At 60.2% G+C, this 16,429-nt stretch overlaps 2 protein-coding genes across 3 annotated transcripts in view; one reads left to right on the top strand and one right to left on the bottom strand.

Moving 5' to 3' along the window:
- The window catches only part of LOC112481574 (tryptase delta-like), a 6,480-nt gene extending 5,838 nt beyond the window's left edge, over positions 1 to 642 (top strand). The window contains exons 4-5 of the mRNA XM_025048410.1: positions 547 to 582; positions 627 to 642. Coding sequence (XP_024904178.1) covers positions 547 to 582; positions 627 to 642 — 52 coding nt within the window. The remainder of the gene's footprint in view (positions 1 to 546; positions 583 to 626) is intronic.
- A 15-nt stretch (positions 643 to 657) lies between these two features.
- The window catches only part of CACNA1H (calcium voltage-gated channel subunit alpha1 H), a 71,863-nt gene continuing 56,091 nt past the window's right edge, over positions 658 to 16,429 (bottom strand). The window contains exons 11-34 of one of the 2 annotated variants that reach the window (XM_006913991.1): positions 16,150 to 16,335; positions 15,381 to 15,498; positions 14,904 to 15,059; positions 14,584 to 14,674; positions 14,229 to 14,437; positions 12,476 to 12,886; positions 11,899 to 11,999; positions 11,597 to 11,720; positions 11,448 to 11,516; positions 11,112 to 11,296; positions 10,755 to 10,881; positions 10,438 to 10,563; positions 10,116 to 10,205; positions 9,451 to 9,643; positions 8,901 to 8,918; positions 7,516 to 7,667; positions 6,510 to 6,619; positions 5,991 to 6,124; positions 5,728 to 5,798; positions 4,328 to 4,406; positions 2,989 to 3,110; positions 2,485 to 2,914; positions 2,221 to 2,381; positions 658 to 1,632 (exon numbers count right to left, since the gene is read on the bottom strand). In XM_006913991.1, the coding sequence (XP_006914053.1) occupies positions 658 to 1,632; positions 2,221 to 2,381; positions 2,485 to 2,914; positions 2,989 to 3,110; positions 4,328 to 4,406; positions 5,728 to 5,798; positions 5,991 to 6,124; positions 6,510 to 6,619; positions 7,516 to 7,667; positions 8,901 to 8,918; positions 9,451 to 9,643; positions 10,116 to 10,205; positions 10,438 to 10,563; positions 10,755 to 10,881; positions 11,112 to 11,296; positions 11,448 to 11,516; positions 11,597 to 11,720; positions 11,899 to 11,999; positions 12,476 to 12,886; positions 14,229 to 14,437; positions 14,584 to 14,674; positions 14,904 to 15,059; positions 15,381 to 15,498; positions 16,150 to 16,335 (4,438 nt within the window). The remainder of the gene's footprint in view (positions 1,633 to 2,220; positions 2,382 to 2,484; positions 2,915 to 2,988; positions 3,111 to 4,327; positions 4,407 to 5,727; positions 5,799 to 5,990; positions 6,125 to 6,509; positions 6,620 to 7,515; positions 7,668 to 8,900; positions 8,919 to 9,450; positions 9,644 to 10,115; positions 10,206 to 10,437; positions 10,564 to 10,754; positions 10,882 to 11,111; positions 11,297 to 11,447; positions 11,517 to 11,596; positions 11,721 to 11,898; positions 12,000 to 12,475; positions 12,887 to 14,228; positions 14,438 to 14,583; positions 14,675 to 14,903; positions 15,060 to 15,380; positions 15,499 to 16,149; positions 16,336 to 16,429) is intronic. The other variant, XM_006913990.1, reaches the window with a different exon arrangement.

Here is a 16,429-nt window from a genome sequence, read left to right on the forward strand (position 1 = left end):
AGGACTGCCATCAGAGGTGCCCGGCACTGGTGTGGGGGCGTCTTATTGCAAGGCTCCCACTTCCTGGTGATGTGGCATTTCCCAGAGACCAGAGTTAATGGGTGTGTTCTGGACAGAATGGTGTGGAGGGGGTGAGAAAGGGAAGATGGAGAGACAGCAATGTGGGGGTGGGGGTTGGGATAAATGGATGAGAGCTCAGACTGAGTGACAGTGAAGCGTGGCTGTGGGGGCTTTGGAGACAGCTGCCACCCGGGAGGGCACAAGTGGCCCCAAGTGAGTGTTCTCTATAAAAATAAGTGGACGTGAGAACAGGGCTCTGCTGGGCAGCCTCTGCCTTTTTGCTTTTGGTCACCTTCTGGTCCTTGTCCCGTGGATGCAGCTCTCTCATTAACGGGACTGCTGGGCAGGCCACCGGCAGAGTCTCAGACCACAGTGGCAAAACATGGAAACACCCAAACCTGAATGGATGGGTGGAGGCTCGCAGGCCGAAGAACTAGCTTGTTCTTCTTCACCCAGAATAGCATCTGCCTCCATCTCCCTGGGCGGATATCCTCCTGGCTCCTCTGCCAGGGTCCATGCATGGCCCCACCTGGGCCACCACCCCACCGGGTATACCCCAACCCCAGTGCCAAGCCTGTGTAGCACTGTGCCCTCAGCTTACACAGGCTCGTCCACACTGTCATCTGGGGTGGGGCTGGCTGGAAGAGATACTGCTTTCTTTACAAAACTCTGGGGGACTTTGAGGTAGAGTCCCCGCCCCTTCTCTGGGGGGTCACCAGAGGCCACCAGAGACTCTGTTTTGTGGGGTTCGGAAGGTGCTGTGGCCCCTGAGGAGGAAGCTCTGGGTTCCAGGGCCACCCTGTGGCCACTGTCCAAGTACAGGTCCCCACTGGGGCCCCCCACATCCAATGGTTCGAAGGCAAAGCTGGGGATGGTCAAGTGCTCTGAGCGGCTGGGGGCCTGGCCCCACCGCTCCCCCTTGGTGGTAGGGTCCACCCCCATGCCCTCCATGGGCTCACAGGACGGGGTTCTCCGCCGCAGGGTGGTACTACTGCCTTCCACCGTGGGGGGCCGGGCTGAACCCTCATCCTCCACAGGGGGGTCTACAGAGATGCATGGAGGGCTCATTTTCTTCTTCCTGCGTGCCCCTAGGGCTGGCTCGGCCTCCAGGGCCCGGACCTTCACCTCTCCAGTCTCTAGGCGGCCGTCCCCTCCACCCTGCTCCACCAAGGACCTCCGATGCTCGTCCACCCGGCCAGACTGGTCCAGGAAGCCCTGGGCGTCCACATCGTAGAGCCTGTGCAAGCCTGGCTCACCACCCACCACCTCGTGGGCTGGGGGTGAGGGGCTTCGGGCTGAGCTGGTGATGTGGCTGACCTCCTCATCAGCTGGGTCTGGGGCCTCCACCTCCTCCTCGCCTGGGGCCGGTGGCTGGCTGGAGAGATAGCGTTGTCCCAAAGTGTGCTTGCGGGTGCGGATGCTGGCGGGCCTTGGGGAGCAGGGTGGGGACTGCAGGGAGGCCCTCAGGGATGCCTGCCTCGTGGGGGTCTTCCTGCCAGGCTCCCCCCAGCCCAGGTTGCAGTCCCTGGGTCCATCAACCTGTGTTTCCAGAGAGTCGGTGTGCACAGCCTCCTGCAAAGGCATGGTGTCAGGTAAGACCGAGTAAGCCCACCCAGAAGGGGAACAGGGACCTTTGCCTACCCGGGCTAGAGTAGGCTCTCAACTCCCTGAGGTTAGGGACCCAAAGTGAGATGGGGCTAGGGGCCCCTGGTGGGGACATTATTGTCCTCCAGCTCCACCCATGCTGCTCTGGAGACCACCCTGTGTGCAGGTGCCAACCACCTGTACCAGTCACGCTAGGAAGGGGCTGTGAGGAGCAGAGGGCTGGGGCCTCAATGTAGGGAGAGCTTGCCATGGGCCCTGGAGACCCCACAGAGCTGGGCTAAGGCCACCTTGCACACCATCTGCCCAGCTTGGCACCGTGGGGGTCACGGAGGGCAGTCTGTGGGTGTAAGTAAGGCCCAATGGAACCACTGCAGGGAGTGCTGTGGGGACATGAGACTCAAGGAGGGAATGTGGTCCTGGTGGTTTAGAATACACGGGCTCCAGGAACACAGAACCCCCAATCGTGTCCCTGTCACTCATCCTTTAAACGGAGAGAGGAAACCCCCAAAGAGCCCCCAAGCCTTGGCTATAGGAATCAGGGAAGGCTTCTCCTACCTGTCTGCAGAGCAGGCGGCTAAAGCTGGGGGAGCGGGCTGCGCCCCGAGGGGGCAGGGTGAGGAGAGAGTTGCTGCCCCTGGCAGGGGAGGATGTGGCTGACGGGACCTGGAGGGAGGCGGAGGACTCCACAGGTGGTGAGTGCTCAGAGGTGACCAAGCCTGGAACAAAAAAATTATCTAAACTAGGCAGCTATCGCCTGTCCAGAGTCCTCCCACCCAAGGCCTCCTGCCCGTGTCCTCCCGCTGCCTTCATGGGTCTTACTGGAGGGGGCTGTGTCCACATAGGTCTCCATCTCCAACTCCTGCAGGGGCTGGGAGTGAGGGGCTGAGGCAGGTGCCACAGGCCGGAACATGTAGCTGTCATTGGGCAGGGAGAGCATCCTGGACACAGACACCTTGCGTGCCACCAGGAGGCTGGGGGCATCGGGCCCGGCACCTGGGCTCTGTGGGGCTACGGGCCTGGTATGAGCGGGGGGTGCCTGTGCTATCTCCAGCTCCAGCTCGGCGTCCAGCTCGGCATCCTCGCGGGCCTCCTTGTTGCTCTCCTCCAAGTGCTTCATGAGCACGGCTACCACCACGTTGACCAGCACAAACTGGGCCACCAGCACAAATGTTACAAAGTAAATGGGCGAGATGGCCGGCAGATAGCTGAGGCAGTGCTTGTCCTCACGGGCGCACTCCCGAAGTGTGTCCTGTGGGCAGAGGGGTAGCTGCAGGGCGGCGCAGGCTGAATCCACCTCCCCACCTGCCTCACTCAAGCCAGTACCTTCATGATCCCATTCCAGTTGTCCCCTGTGGACACACGGAACAGTGTGAGGAAGGCCATGCCAAAGTTGGAAAAGGTGGCGTGCCTGCTCAGGCCCTCACACGGGTTGTCCTCGCTGCACTCTGCAGGGCAGAGACCCGCCAGTCAGCCGTGCAGCTGGGCCAGGGCGCACAATGGCCCAGGAGGCCCTGGGACCTGCTGTGGGCCCTGCCTCTCCCCTAGGGAGGAAGTCATGCTCTTCTGGGGTACAAGGCAGTGGCCTAGCTCAGGTGCGGGGTGAGGTGGAGTAGGTGGGCACCCGCAGGGGACACCCTGCTTGTTCTACATCTAGGGCTTTCTGGATGGACAGGCCAAGCCCTTGGTGCCAGCCTAGCTCTGGCTCAGCCCCCGGAGATGGCACTGCCTGCTCCCCAGGGCCCCTTCTTAGTCAGTATACCCTTAGGCCTTGGTGGAGTAATGGGGTCACCCTGGGGCAGGACCAGGGGGCAGGAGTGAGACCTGGGTTTTGGGGTATCAGTTGCCAAGTCCCAGAAGCCCCCTCTGGGCAGACACTTAATGGACAACCACCTCAGCCACCTCATGGACAGGGTCATTGGTGGCTCGTGGAAGCCACTGAGTGTTCGATAACACCAAATGTTCAGGAGACCCTAGTAGGAAGGGGAGGGGGACCCTAGAGGAACTGGGCTGCCAGAGAGGGTCCCCGACGGCCCCCTGCCCAGAGTGACCAGAGAGCCTCAGGCCTGGGAGTGGGAGTGGGGTGTTAAGGAAACGTTTGGTGATAATTATTAAGGACATGCTGCTGCATTTATCTCTTGGAAACCACAAGTGGTTTGAGGTGGCATGTGGTTGTTTGCATGCGCACACTTGCTTAGGCTCACGTGTGCCTCTGCACCCCTGGCTGGCATATGAACATGCGTGTGTGTCTACAGACATGTCTGTGTATGTACGTGTATGTCATGGGTCTGGCACCACACTTGTGTGAGTGCCTAGATGCTCCTGAATGTGCCTGCCGTCACGCTTGCCTTGTGCAGTGAAGGACTGAGGGAGCAGGGGGCCTTGCCTTGGCCTGGCCAGCACCCCGAGCTGTCCAAGGGCCGTGTGTGCATGGGTGAGGCTGCACGTTCCTGGACCTCACTCACATGTATGCGTGTGTGTCATGGGTCTGGCACCACACTTGTGTGAGTGCCTAGATGCTCCTGAATGTGCCTGCCGTCACGCTTGCCTTGTGCAGTGAAGGGCTGAGGGAGCAGGGGGCCTTGCCTTGGCCTGGCCAGCACCCCGAGCTGTCCAAGGGCCGTGTGTGCATGGGTGAGGCTGCACGTTCCTGGACCTCACTCACCGAGCCTACCGAACAGCTCCACTCCCAGGGCAGCATAGATAAAAAACAGGAGCATGAAAAGTAGGCCGAGGTTCCCTACCTACACAGGAGAGAAGCAGAACCAGGTCAGGCCTCAATCCCGCCTGCTACGCACGTAGCGCCTGGTACCCCACCAGCCACCCTCGCCCCATGTTCCCACCAGGCGAGGAGTCAAATTCCCAGAGTCAGCCTTGGAGTCTCATCCTTCACCCGCTTCCCTGGCCCTGGAGCAACTGTGGTCCTTAGGAGCTCTTTGTGCTGTCTGGAATTTAAGGCCCCCCTTCACCCCCTCATGCCCACTCAGCACCCAGGACTATCCCCACCTCCAGCATCTCTGCTCCCCAGGGTTCTGGAAGACTCCATGTAGGGCCAGCCTCTAGCCTTGGAGTCCTAAGGGGAGGCCAAGGCTGAGCTCTTCAGACTAAGTGACCCCCATTTGAGGCTCTACCATCAATCTTGACGGCCCACCTTCCTAGCATTTGTCATACGTCCCCTCTGGGCAGGGCACCCTGTCTTCACACGCTGCCAGCACCCCTGATGCCGGGGTATGGCTGGGCCCAGGCTTCCCTCCCTTCCTTCCCCCGTCACTCCCACAGACACTAGGCAGGAACAAAGAACCTTGGGGACTGTAACTCAGATAAGGCTGAGGAAGGCTGCTACGGGGCTGGGGGGTACATACTGAGCTGGTGGACATGTGGATGGACAGGTTCGTGGGTGAGTAGGTGGTTAGAGAGATGAGGTGCTAGGTAGACAGGAAGCTGTGTGGGGTGAGTAGATGGCTGCGGAGGCAGCCAGCCGGCCAGGACGGCTGAATAATGGATGGATGGATACATAGGTGACTGGGCGGACAGATGGCTAGTTGAGAGGGTTAGAACCATGGACAAATGGATACATGGCTAAACGGGCTGGTTGGCAGAAAGACTGGATACTGCACAGATGGGGCAATGAGTTTCTTCTAGCTCAAGAGACCACAAAAGATCAGGGTGCGGGATGTCGGCAAAGGAAGTGAGGGCACAGGACCTGAGTTGGCTCCAAAAGAGGTATGAGGCTTTCAGCCAACACCTGAGCCTTGGGTGTGGTCCTCAGAATTCAGAGAAGCCCACCTCGGCCATGCCCTCTGCCCATATCCCATTGCATCCAGTACTGGATCAGGGAAGATGGGCGCTGGTTCTCAGTCCTCCCCAGAGGGACTGAGGCCCAGAAGGCAGACAGCCATCTCCTTCCCAGCAGAGCTGTTATCACCCTACATGTTATTCATCTGCAAGTCCAGATGACCACACGAATACACGAATGAATGAATGACGGCGACTGAGGCACTCTCTGCAGCCTTGTCCTCTTGGGGGCATCTGCAGTGCCCACTCCTGGGGCAGCTCTTCACTTACCTGGGGCAGGGCTTGCACCACTGTGTCCAGCAGGGCCCGCATGCCTGTGGCCATCTTGAGCAGCTTCAGCACTAGGGCCAGGAAGTGAGTGTTAGGAGTGGGTGGGGGCCAGGTCCGGTCTGACCCTCCCCCCGCTGGCCAAGACCTGGGACCAACCTCATCCCTTACACTCTTATCACCAGCGCCAGCCACCTGCAGAGGCCTCAGGGCATGGGGAAGGACGTGGGGTGGCCCCGGGCCCTAACGGGCGGGTGGGCACCTACCTCGGGCGATGCGGAGCACACGCATGATGCGGATGATGGTGGGGTTGATGGGCAGTGCCGCACTTGTCTCGATCTCCTCCAGCGTGATGCCCATGATGGACAACAGCACAATGGCCAGGTCCAGCTGGTTCCACCTGGGCAGCCGGGCAGGCTCAGAGCTGTGCTGCCTCCTTCCCCCACCCATAACCCTTTAGAGTAGGAGTTCTCTTCATTGTCACTCTAGTGTCTGGGTGTCATCCAGAGAGTATGTCCTAGTGTTACCCATAGAATATATCCTGGTGTCACTCTGAGAATGTCCTGGTATCACTCAGGGGTTTATCCTGTTATCACTCTGGAAATACCCTAGTGCCACCCACAGACATGTCTTGGTGTCACAGGCTACATCCCACATCTCTGCTTAGCACCATCACCTTGGCAGACCTCAGGCTGAGACCACTGGAGGGTGGTGGCTCTCTCCTGTCCTTACCCCCAAGAGCTGCACACGTCCCCCAAGGTGCTGGGTGGCCCTACCCCACATACCTGTCTTTGAAGAACCTCCGGAAACCAAATGCCACAAGCTTCAGCACAGCCTCAAAGATGAAGACAATGGTGAACACGTAGTTGCAGTACTTGAGGGCCTCATCCAGCGACTGGGGGCAAGAATGTCAGGCTGTGGAGGCCACCCTGCCTAGGCTGCCCCTCCCTCCTCTTCCTCCACCCCCACCCTCCACTGCAGCATCAGGCACCGAGTACCTGGGTCCTGGCCCCATCTCTCTACTCTACCAACATGGGTGCTTCTGGGCTATTGAGCATTTACTATATGTGGGCCTGAGCCAGGTCTGGGAGGCCTCACATGGATTGACCCTTGCAGCATTTTGAGGACAACCCTCAGGTTGGGGGGAACCTGCCCCTCAGAGCCCAGAGTCTTGGTCCTGCCTTTACCAGGCTCCCATCTGCAGCCCAGGGCAGGGGCTGGCCCATGCTGGCTGGAGCTCGGCTTCCCCCAAAGCTGAGTGGGTTCAGACTCAAAGGCTCTGTTACCCTGAGACCCCTCCCTTCCCATGGTGGAGGACGGCAGAGGGTGGGAAAGGTGTCCTTTCTTTAATGAAATGATGGTGATGCAGATGTAACTGGAGAGGAAAAACAGCTGATCATTTACGCCCACACATCTCCTCCCAGCTCCCTGTCTGGCTTCTTCTTGGACTGTGAAATCTACAGCCTGGGAAGTTGGACTCAGAGACCTTTCCACAGCTAGCACTTTGAGATGGGACCACTGTGGGGTGGGGAGGGCCCTCCAGGGCACTTGGGTGACCTGAGAGTTTCAGGTGATGTTAAAAGGAGGACCCTCTGTTCAAACCATACCCCATAAACCCCAGTGAGGGCTCACCCAGGGCTGTAGACCTAAGACCCCCCAGTCCTCGGGTTAGCACATCCTGATCCAGGCCACCCGCTAGGTGCCTGACCCCACCCGTGGCCCTCTAGGGGCTCGTCTCCCAAACTGGTCCTGGAGGCAGGGAGGGTGGGGTCTTGTGGCCCCGAGCCCCACCTTGGGCTGGTTGTAGTGCTCCATGGACATGGTGATGACGTTGACCCCGATGATGAAGGTGATGAAAAGGTCGAGGTAGTGGCTGGTGCACAGCGAGTGGATGGAGCGGCGGGTGGGCGAGTAGTCGGCGTAGTAGGGACGGCGCTGGGCCTCTGCAGGGAGAGGGCGCCTGTGACCAAGGTGAGCTGGTGGGGTGGAGGCTGCTTGCATAGGCTGGAGCGTGGGTGTCTGGGGGAGGCCCCCAGCTCAGATGTGGGAGGTTTGCAGGAGGCTGATGGAGGGGGTTTCTCTCAGGAAGCGAGTCCTATTCTAGGTGAGAAGTGGCTCCCTGTGAGTCCGGCTCCTGCTGCCTGATGGAAAACCCAGGCTAGGGACAGGGTGTGAGAGGGCCTCGAGGGCAGGCCCCCCTCTCCCCCCACCCTCCCCCAGGAATGGGCCTAGAAACTGAGATTCCTCTCGGCTCTGTCCTGAGGTGCTGCTCAGACTCTGCCCTGTCTTTGTGGTATACTTTCGTGGTCTGGCATTGGAGTTCAGAGACACCTTGATGATGACAGACAGGCAAATGGGCGCTTACTCAGGGAGCAGGTCCTGTCTCCCTGTCTGGGCATGAACTACCCTACCCTCTGGCCACCAGGCCTAGAGTCTCTCACTCCCTGGTCCTCTAAGGGTCCAGTGGCCACTGTTTCTTGTCTGGGGTCTGCCTGGCTTCCAGTCCATCTCATGGCCATCACCTGGGGCGTCATGCAACCCCCAACAGGTCTGTCTGCACTAAATGCTCTCCCTGTAGTAACCCTCCCACTGAGCTCCCACTGGATGTGGACATGGCTGCCACCACTGCCCATGAGGACTTGCCTTGGCCACAGAACCATGCATGGGTGGGGGCCAGGGAGATGACAGCTGTGGCTATCCCAGGGCCTGGGAAAACAGGGTCAACGAGACTGACCCCGCCCTGGGACCCTCATGCTCCTGGGTTGGGCATGCAGTCACTAAAAGCTCAGCTCAGCTCAAGCAGCCCAAGGGGCTAGCAATCAGTCAGGCCAGGCCAGCACTGAGGACATGGAGCAGCCACAAGCCAGCAGGTGTCCCACAGCATGGCAAAGAAGCATGCAAGCTGGGCAAAGGGACGCACACAAGCTCACAGACAGTGGCATGGACACCAGGCAGGGGAGTGGGCAATACTTCTTCCCCCCACTGACACCTGGCGACCAATCCCGGTTGTCCCATGGCCATCCTGCAGCGGACCCCAGCGAACCTGGTACCCGCCTGCAGTGTCTGCCTTTCCACATGGCAGCAGCAGAAAGACGGAGGCCAAACTAGCCCATAGCCCTGTGCAAGGGCCGGCAAAAGCGAGGGGCTTAGGCATGCGGGACAGGGGGGGCAGGTACCTGGGTTGGGCAAAGTGCCTGGAAAGACAAGGAGATGGTCTGAGCTGACTGAGGTGGGTGGGACACTCAGCGGCCCTCTCCTGCAGGAAGCCCTCCTTGCTCCTAAGCTGGGTGAAGCCTCCCTGAGACTCTCTCTCTGTCTCGGACAGTTTTACTTGTTCCCCCTGTGGCATGAGAACTCATGAGGGTAAACCCTCCTCGGTATAGATGGGAGATGACAACTAGGGGTCTCATTTACCTCCGACAGCATTTGGAAGGGGACCCCTGCCTCCTGCTGCAGCTGCCTTCCCCTGCCCGGCCCCTGGGGGGCCCGGCCGCCATGCAGGCCTCGGCAAGGCGGGCAGCGTGCAGAGCCATTCGGCAAGGTCAGGCCTGGGAGGCCGAGGGAAATGGGGCTAGGCAGGCAGCTTCGGACACCCACTGCACTCGAGTGTGAGGGAGACCCAGCCTCAGAACCCGTCTCGGCTGGTTCCCTGCTGCCCCTGCCATCCGTCCACCCTCCCACAGGCGCGCAGGTACCGACCCGCCACCGCCCCCGGCAGCGCCTTACTCCTGCGCTTCCTCTCCAGGCGGCGCTGCCGTTTCTCCTCTCGCCGCCGTGCCTCCTCGGCCTCCTGGTGCTGCCGGCACTTGTGGAAGTTCTCCACCACCACGCCCACAAACATGTTGAGCACAAAGAAGCTGACGATGAGCAGGAAGGAGATGAAGTAGAGCAGCATCCAAGGGTTGTGGTTGGGCACCGGCTGTGGCACACGAGGGTGCATGGGTTCCCGCTGCGCGAGGGCCCTGCCCAGGAGCAGCCACATACCCCAGGGCCCCTTGTGCTACAGCCTGCAGAGCCGGAGAAGGGGCCCGGTGATGCGGAACTCTGGAAATTCTCAGAAACCAAAACCATCCTCTTGGAGGAATTCCCTGAGATAACCCAGAGGATATCCAAAAGGTTTGACTAGAGCAGCGGTCCCCAACCTTTTTGGCACCAGGGAACGGTGCTATATGAACCTCTAATGCCTGATGGTCTGAGGTGGAGCTGAGGCGGTGATGCTAGCGCTGGGGAGCGGCTGCAAATACAGATGAAGCTTCGCTCGCCTGCCCGCCACTCTCACCTCCCGCTGTGCAGCCCGGCTCCTAACAGGCCACGGACATGTACTGGTCCATGGCCTGGGGTTTGGGGACCCTTGGCTTAGAGAACCAGGGCTGCCTACCACCTGCTCGCACCTGCTGGTCTATGCCCACAGCGTCCAACCCGTCGTACATGATGTTCACCCAGCCATCTTTGGAGGACAGCACGAATAAGGACATCAGCGCCTGCCAGGCCACAGCAAGGGCAGTTACCACCCTGCCTCCTGCCCCAGACCCCCCCACAGGCTTCCTGCACAGCACACCCACCCATGGCTCCCGAGCCCTGTGGTCCTGCCATCCCCATCTTTCAGGAGACCAGAGCGAGGACATCTAAGATCAACCGGAGCACAGGCCTCAGAGGGCTCCAGGTCCGGCCACGCCCACCCTGCCCCTCCCTGTCTGCCCTCACCCCGCCCACCTGGCCCAGGTTGTCGAAGTTGTACTTGCGCCGCACCCAGCGGTAGTGGGCAGCCCTGCACTCGGCCCTGGTGGAAATGTTCCTGGTGTCGGGACCCTCGCAGTAGTAGAACTTGCCCTTGAAGAGCTGACGGGGGGGCGGGGGCAGTCACACAGAGGGCCGACCCTGCGCCCCCGGCACACCAGCTCTCCATACAGAGGCTCCTGGGGCAGCAGGGCAAGGGACGAGGCTGGGCCTTCCTGGGGCTGCCACACAGCCGCTGACCACAGACCACCATCCCTTGCACGGGGCACCCAAGGACGAGCGGGGCTGCCCACCTGCACCCCGAGAATCCCGAAGATGATAAAGAAAGCACAGCAGATGAGGACGATGTTGCCAATGGGCCTGAGAGATGATATCAGGGTTTCCACAACTAGCTTGAGGCCTGGAGCACGGCTGATGACCCTGCACAGGCAGAGGCCACCTGCTGTTGGGCCCACCCACGGAGCAAGCCACTGCAGAGGTTACACCTGGCCCAAAGGCCCCACCCCATCTCCTCAACAGGCCCCTGGCTCTACCCCCATCCCTTCCCTTAACCACTCCACTCCCCACCTTGGTCTACCCTGGTCCCAACCCCACCCCTCTATCCCCACCCTCACCTCATCTGTCCCTTCCCCTGGCCCAGCCCCGCCCACCTCAGAGGCCGGAGTGTCCTCAGCAGGCGCAGCACACGAAGGATGCCCAGGATCTTGGCACCACCAGCTGAGGCCATGGCCACAATAATGTCGACCAAGGACACCAGGACCAGCAGCCCGTCCAGCACGTTCCAGCTGCTCTGCAGGTAGGCGTGCTCCCCAGAGACCAGGCCTAGGGCCACCACCTGTCCAAGCGCAGAGGAGGAGGGGCCCAGGTAGGCAGTGCTGCAGAAGGGGGTTTGGGATGGGGGAAGGGGACAGGGGCATAGCAGGTGGGGGCTGCTGGGCATGACGCCTGAGGGCAGACCCGGGGGGCTCTCCTAGACATGCTTGTACCTTCACCATCATCTCGACCACGAAGATCGCTGTGAAGATGTAGTTGGAGACGCTGAGGAAAACACGCTCCTGCAGGGACAGGGTGGTGGGAGGGGCCGGCCGCACCTACGGGACCCCACCCCTTCCCTGAGCTGAGGAGGGGGCCTCACGGTGCTTCCCGGATCAATGTCTGGCCTCTCCAGGGCGATGGTGATACAGTTGAGGAAGATGAAGACCAAGACAACGTGATCGAACATCTTGTGAGCGATGATTTTCTGGCAGGAGGCGCGGAACCTGGGGGCACGTCGTGGGCACCAGGTGAGGGGCCCGAGAATAGCCCTGCCCAAGCCCATGCTTTGCCCCAGTTCCCAGAGGGCAAGTGCAAGACCCTGATGTCCAGCGCACTCACTGTCTGGTTGGGAAATGAGGACCAAATGGGAGTGCCAGCCCTCCCCAGCCAGCGCCCCCTCACCTGTTCTGCGGGGAGAAGAGGTACAGTGCCCAGGGCTCCCGGCTCCGACACCACTCAGGCTTGTAGGGCTGCAGCACCTTGCGCAGGCGAGCGCAGCAGCTCTGGGAAGAGGGGCAGGTCCTCAGGCCCTTCCCAGCCTCACCTGTCTCCAGGCCCAGCCCTGCCCTTTTGCCCCTGGGATCCCACCTGTCTCAGCCCATTCTCCCAAGCCAGGTGGGAATTCATGTAGCCAGAGATGACAACCAGATCATCTCCGCCCAGAAAGGCCCTCCAGCTGGCCCCTGCTGTGGAACTCTCTTGGGCAATGGAGAAGGTGGCCCTACCCTCCTCTCCGCTCCACCCTTGAAGGCCCACTAGTGGCTGAAAATGCTGGGCTCAGAATGGCCCTCAGCTAGAGGTGGAGCTGACCTTGGGGCCAACCCCCACTCCAGAGCTCCCAGAGATCAAATGCGGTCTTCCAGCTAAGTCAAGTCCTGCTCAGCTTGTCCTGCTCTCCCCCCGCCAAGAATGATGCTCAGGCTCCTCTCTGGGAACTGGCACATGACAAGAGGGAGCCTGGGCCCTGCCGCTCACTCACATCCTCCATGTCGTCGTCGAACTCGGCTGGGTCCTCCTTGTGACTATCTATGCGCAGGAAGAACTCGCTGGGAAGGGACAGCACCTGCCCATTGCAGTCATGGAGCTTGGTAGGCAGCAAGGTGTCCGGCGGCAGGGGCCGCACATCCAGGGTGCCACGGTGACCCAGGGACTCAGCACGCCGCAGTGGGGTGGCATGTGTGCCCGGCGAGGCCCCAGCCCCAGGTCTGCTGTCCTCGGCCTCTTCGTCTGTGCTGCCCCTGCCCTCGCCGGACAGCAGCGACTCGCGCTCCCCACACTGGCTCCGGCGCTTGAGGCTGGGTGCACGGCCCAGGCTGTTCCAGCTTGAGCGCCTACTGCTCCAGGTGCTGTTGGGGCCCCAGTGGGCACAGGGCGAGCTGCGGAGGCTGGACTGTGGGAGGGGAGGATGGAGTGGGCGGGTCCAGTCCCCAAACTTCCTAGGCTCCAACCTCAAGGGCCTTTCCCGCCCAGTGGCATGGCTATTAACACCCATGGGTGGGACTGGTTCATGGATCACCACCATTACTATTAATGCCTATTGTGAGTGGGATTTGTATGTGTAGACCACCCTGCTGGGGAGGGGCTGGCAACGCTGCACTTCCAGGGGGACACCCGCAACAGAGTGGGTCAACAATGAGCTGGAGACACAGCCAGCCAAGTGTCAGGGCTGGGCCTGGCCACTGTGGCTGCTGTAAGATTGTGTAAGTGGGATTTGTATGTGTAGACCATCCTGCTGGGGAAAGGCTGGCAACGCTGCACTTCTAGGGGGACACCCGCAACAGAGTGGGTCAACAACGAGCTGGAGACACAGCTGGAGACACAGCCAGCCAAGTGTGAGGGCTGGGCCTGGCCACTGTGGCTGCTGTAAGATTGGACGGCAGCACAGATAAATAACACTGGGCTTGGGACCAGCTACCTACCAGCCTCAGATACCGCCCCAGCTGCTGACCCTGATCTCTGGGGTGGGGCCTCAAATCAGTTCCTAATTAGTGGACTCTGGGGACTTGTCAAGAGAAGTTCACCACTGTCTCACGAGCTAAACTGACTTTGAGGCAGGGACTTATCCTGCTGCGCTGATATTCATGTTATCTTCTGGGTCTAGCACGAGCTGAGCTTTAATCCTGCTAATCAGCCCGTCCACCTCCCTCGTGGCTACAACGCATCTTGTTGCTGTTACCTGGCCCACCCCAGGCTCACTTTGGCGGCTCTTGGCTCTTCTGTTACTGACACCAGATCATCCTGTCTCAATGAACTTTGCCTTGATTTGACCCACGTTCATGTTCCATTCCCCCTCTGCTGTCAGCTTGTCCTGCTCTGTCCATCCCTCCTTGGCCCTTCTGAGAAGCTGTTATTGTCTGTGTCCCTGGGGGAGGGGGGCCCAGCCTCCAATATCTGTCTCAAGTGCTATTAAAACATTTTTTGCCAGCTCTTTTCTGTTTTTCCTTCTGATTTATGCTCTGTGCTCTGCCAACTTTTATTTTTCTTTTTATCGCAATTTGAAAGATGAACTTCCTGCCTGACATTCTACCAGAGGAAAAGGATTAGAGATGGGTTTCCAGGTCTAGTCTCTGTGCTCCTCCCATAAGCATGGCAATTCCTGCTCTGTTTGCAAAAATCAGAGCACTCTGGGCCATGGACTCATGGGGCAATGACAGGGAGTGTGCAAGACCCTCACTTGTCTTTGGGGAAGAGCCTGAAGGTGCCCTGAGGCCAGGGCAGGGGACGGTCCCTACCAGAGACTTCTGGTCCCCCAGCTGGGGGTCCACGGAGCTGCTGCTACTGTGCTGTAAGTCCAGGAGGCTATGGGCCGTGTCCAGGTTCGGGGAGCTCTTGGGGGTGGGCATGGGCGTGGCTGCGGTGCGCATGATGACGGGAGGGGGCAGGCTGCCTCGGCCTTCCAGGTGCCCATTGGGGGTCACGGCCAGGGAGTACATCTTCATCTCTGGAGGGGGAGGAGGCCGCTCATACCTCAAGGCTCTCAGGAAAGGAAATCCGCCCACCTAGGACTTGCCCATGGGAATCCCAGCTGTGCCAGGTCAGGGCGGGCAGCGTCCCCTCCATCCCTGGCCCCATCGTTACCACACATACCCGTGGCCTGGAGGTCTCTGAACTTATCGAAAACCTCCTCCAAGTGGGTGGATGTCTTATCTTCATCTGTATCAGACCTGTTGGCATCACCCTGTGCCCCACAAAGCAGAAGTCACACTTGAGGGTCTCCTTAGATGGGAGCCATCTGTGCCAAGCACCCCCCTACGGAGCTCCCCACAGGAAGGCTGGGCTGGCATAGAAGGAAGCATGACATAAGGCCTGGTGAACGAGGTGGATGAAGGACGAGGCCACAACATGTCAGTCTGTGCAGTAGTCCTGCCCAACGTGCCGGGCTCCCATCCCCTGGAAGTCCCCCTCACCTCTGCCTGGAAGCCCTCCACCAGGATGGCCACCAGCAAGTTGAAGAGCACATAGTTGCCAAAGGTCATGAGGGCCACGAAGTAGAGGGCGGCCCAGGAGGAGGTGGAGGCCATGCCATTGTAGAGGACGACGTTCCAGTCCTCTTGGGTGAGGATCTGGAAAAGAGGGGCAGTGAGGCAGAGTGGGACCCAGACCCAAGCGTGGGGCCGACATGCTGGGGCAAGAAAGGCCCTGGGGGTTAACCCGTTGTGGACATGCTGTCAACTCCTCAGCACCAGAAGGATCTCTGCACCAGTAAGAACACATGCCCACCTCCCTGGGGGACAGAATCACCGTCCCTACTGCTGTTCACAGCTCCTCACCTGCCCTAGCCTTACACAGGCCAAGGCAGCTCTGGGGGCTGCCTTTGAACAGGGCTGTGGCTCTCAGGGGCCACATCTGTTTGCATCAGGGGATGGCCCCTGCCCGGGCTTTACCTGGAACACGGTGACAATGGCCCACAGGAGGGAGTCAAAGTTCTTCCTGTCAGGAACCGTGTCACCAGTATCTGTCTTCAGACTGAACTTGCAGCCAAAGAGGTGCATACCCAGGATGCTGAGGGCGGGAGGCAGGGGTGAGGTAAGTGGGGAGGGGAGGAGGTACAGGAGAGGGAGGCAGGGGAGCCGCTCTGCCTGGTCACCTTCCCACCCAATAGCTACTCCTCTACTGTGCCTACTCCTGCTTGGCTTCCAGCTTTCTGGTTTACAGGAGCCTCCCAGTGCCAGTGTCCACGATGGGAAGACTAAGGCCAGGGAAAGGAGGGACAACCAGAGGCTACTCTGCTCTAGGCAGCAGCCAGGACCTAGAGCGCCCATGTTACTCAGCCCATCTGTGCTGCTCTCCACCCCAGCCCTTCTCCGAGGCCTGAGCCCCAGCCAGGCTGGCATGGCAGGTGCTCAGCAAATGATGAACTCCAGCTCAGCTGCCCCCATCCCTTCTCCCATCCCCTCGTTCTCTGCTCTTCTTTGGGCACAGTAACCCGATCTATTTTTGGGGGGTCCATCCCATTCCTTTACTCAGCTGTGAACCCACGAGAGCAGAGCCAGAGTCTGGGGCCCTGCATGTCTCATGCCTGCACACAGAAGTCACCTCATCAGTTCTGACTGGATGGAGGAGCCTGCTCACACCCCTACCCCAGGGCCCCAAGGCCAGAAGTACAGGGCCAGCACAGCACAGTGGGGAGGGGTCCTTCTCTGGGAGGCCCACCTGAAGATGAAGATGAAGAGCATGAGCAGCATGCAGAAGGTGGCCACGTTGTCCATGGTCTTCATGAGCACCACCAGCTGCCGCCTCAGCGCCGGCATGAAGCGTACCAGCTTCAGCACCCGCAGCAGCCGGAAGGTCCGCAGCACCGACAGCCCACCGTCCGCCTGCCCCACGATCTCCCAGACACTGTGGGCCAGGCCGAGGGTCAGGAGGGGCTGTTCTCTGACTGCAGATCTACGCACCAGCCCTGACTCTGGACTTCCTCTTTCTGGAAGCAGGA

The sequence above is a fragment of the Pteropus alecto genome, unplaced genomic scaffold, assembly GCF_000325575.1.
Source record: "Pteropus alecto unplaced genomic scaffold, ASM32557v1 scaffold44, whole genome shotgun sequence".
Taxonomy (NCBI): domain Eukaryota; kingdom Metazoa; phylum Chordata; class Mammalia; order Chiroptera; family Pteropodidae; genus Pteropus; species Pteropus alecto.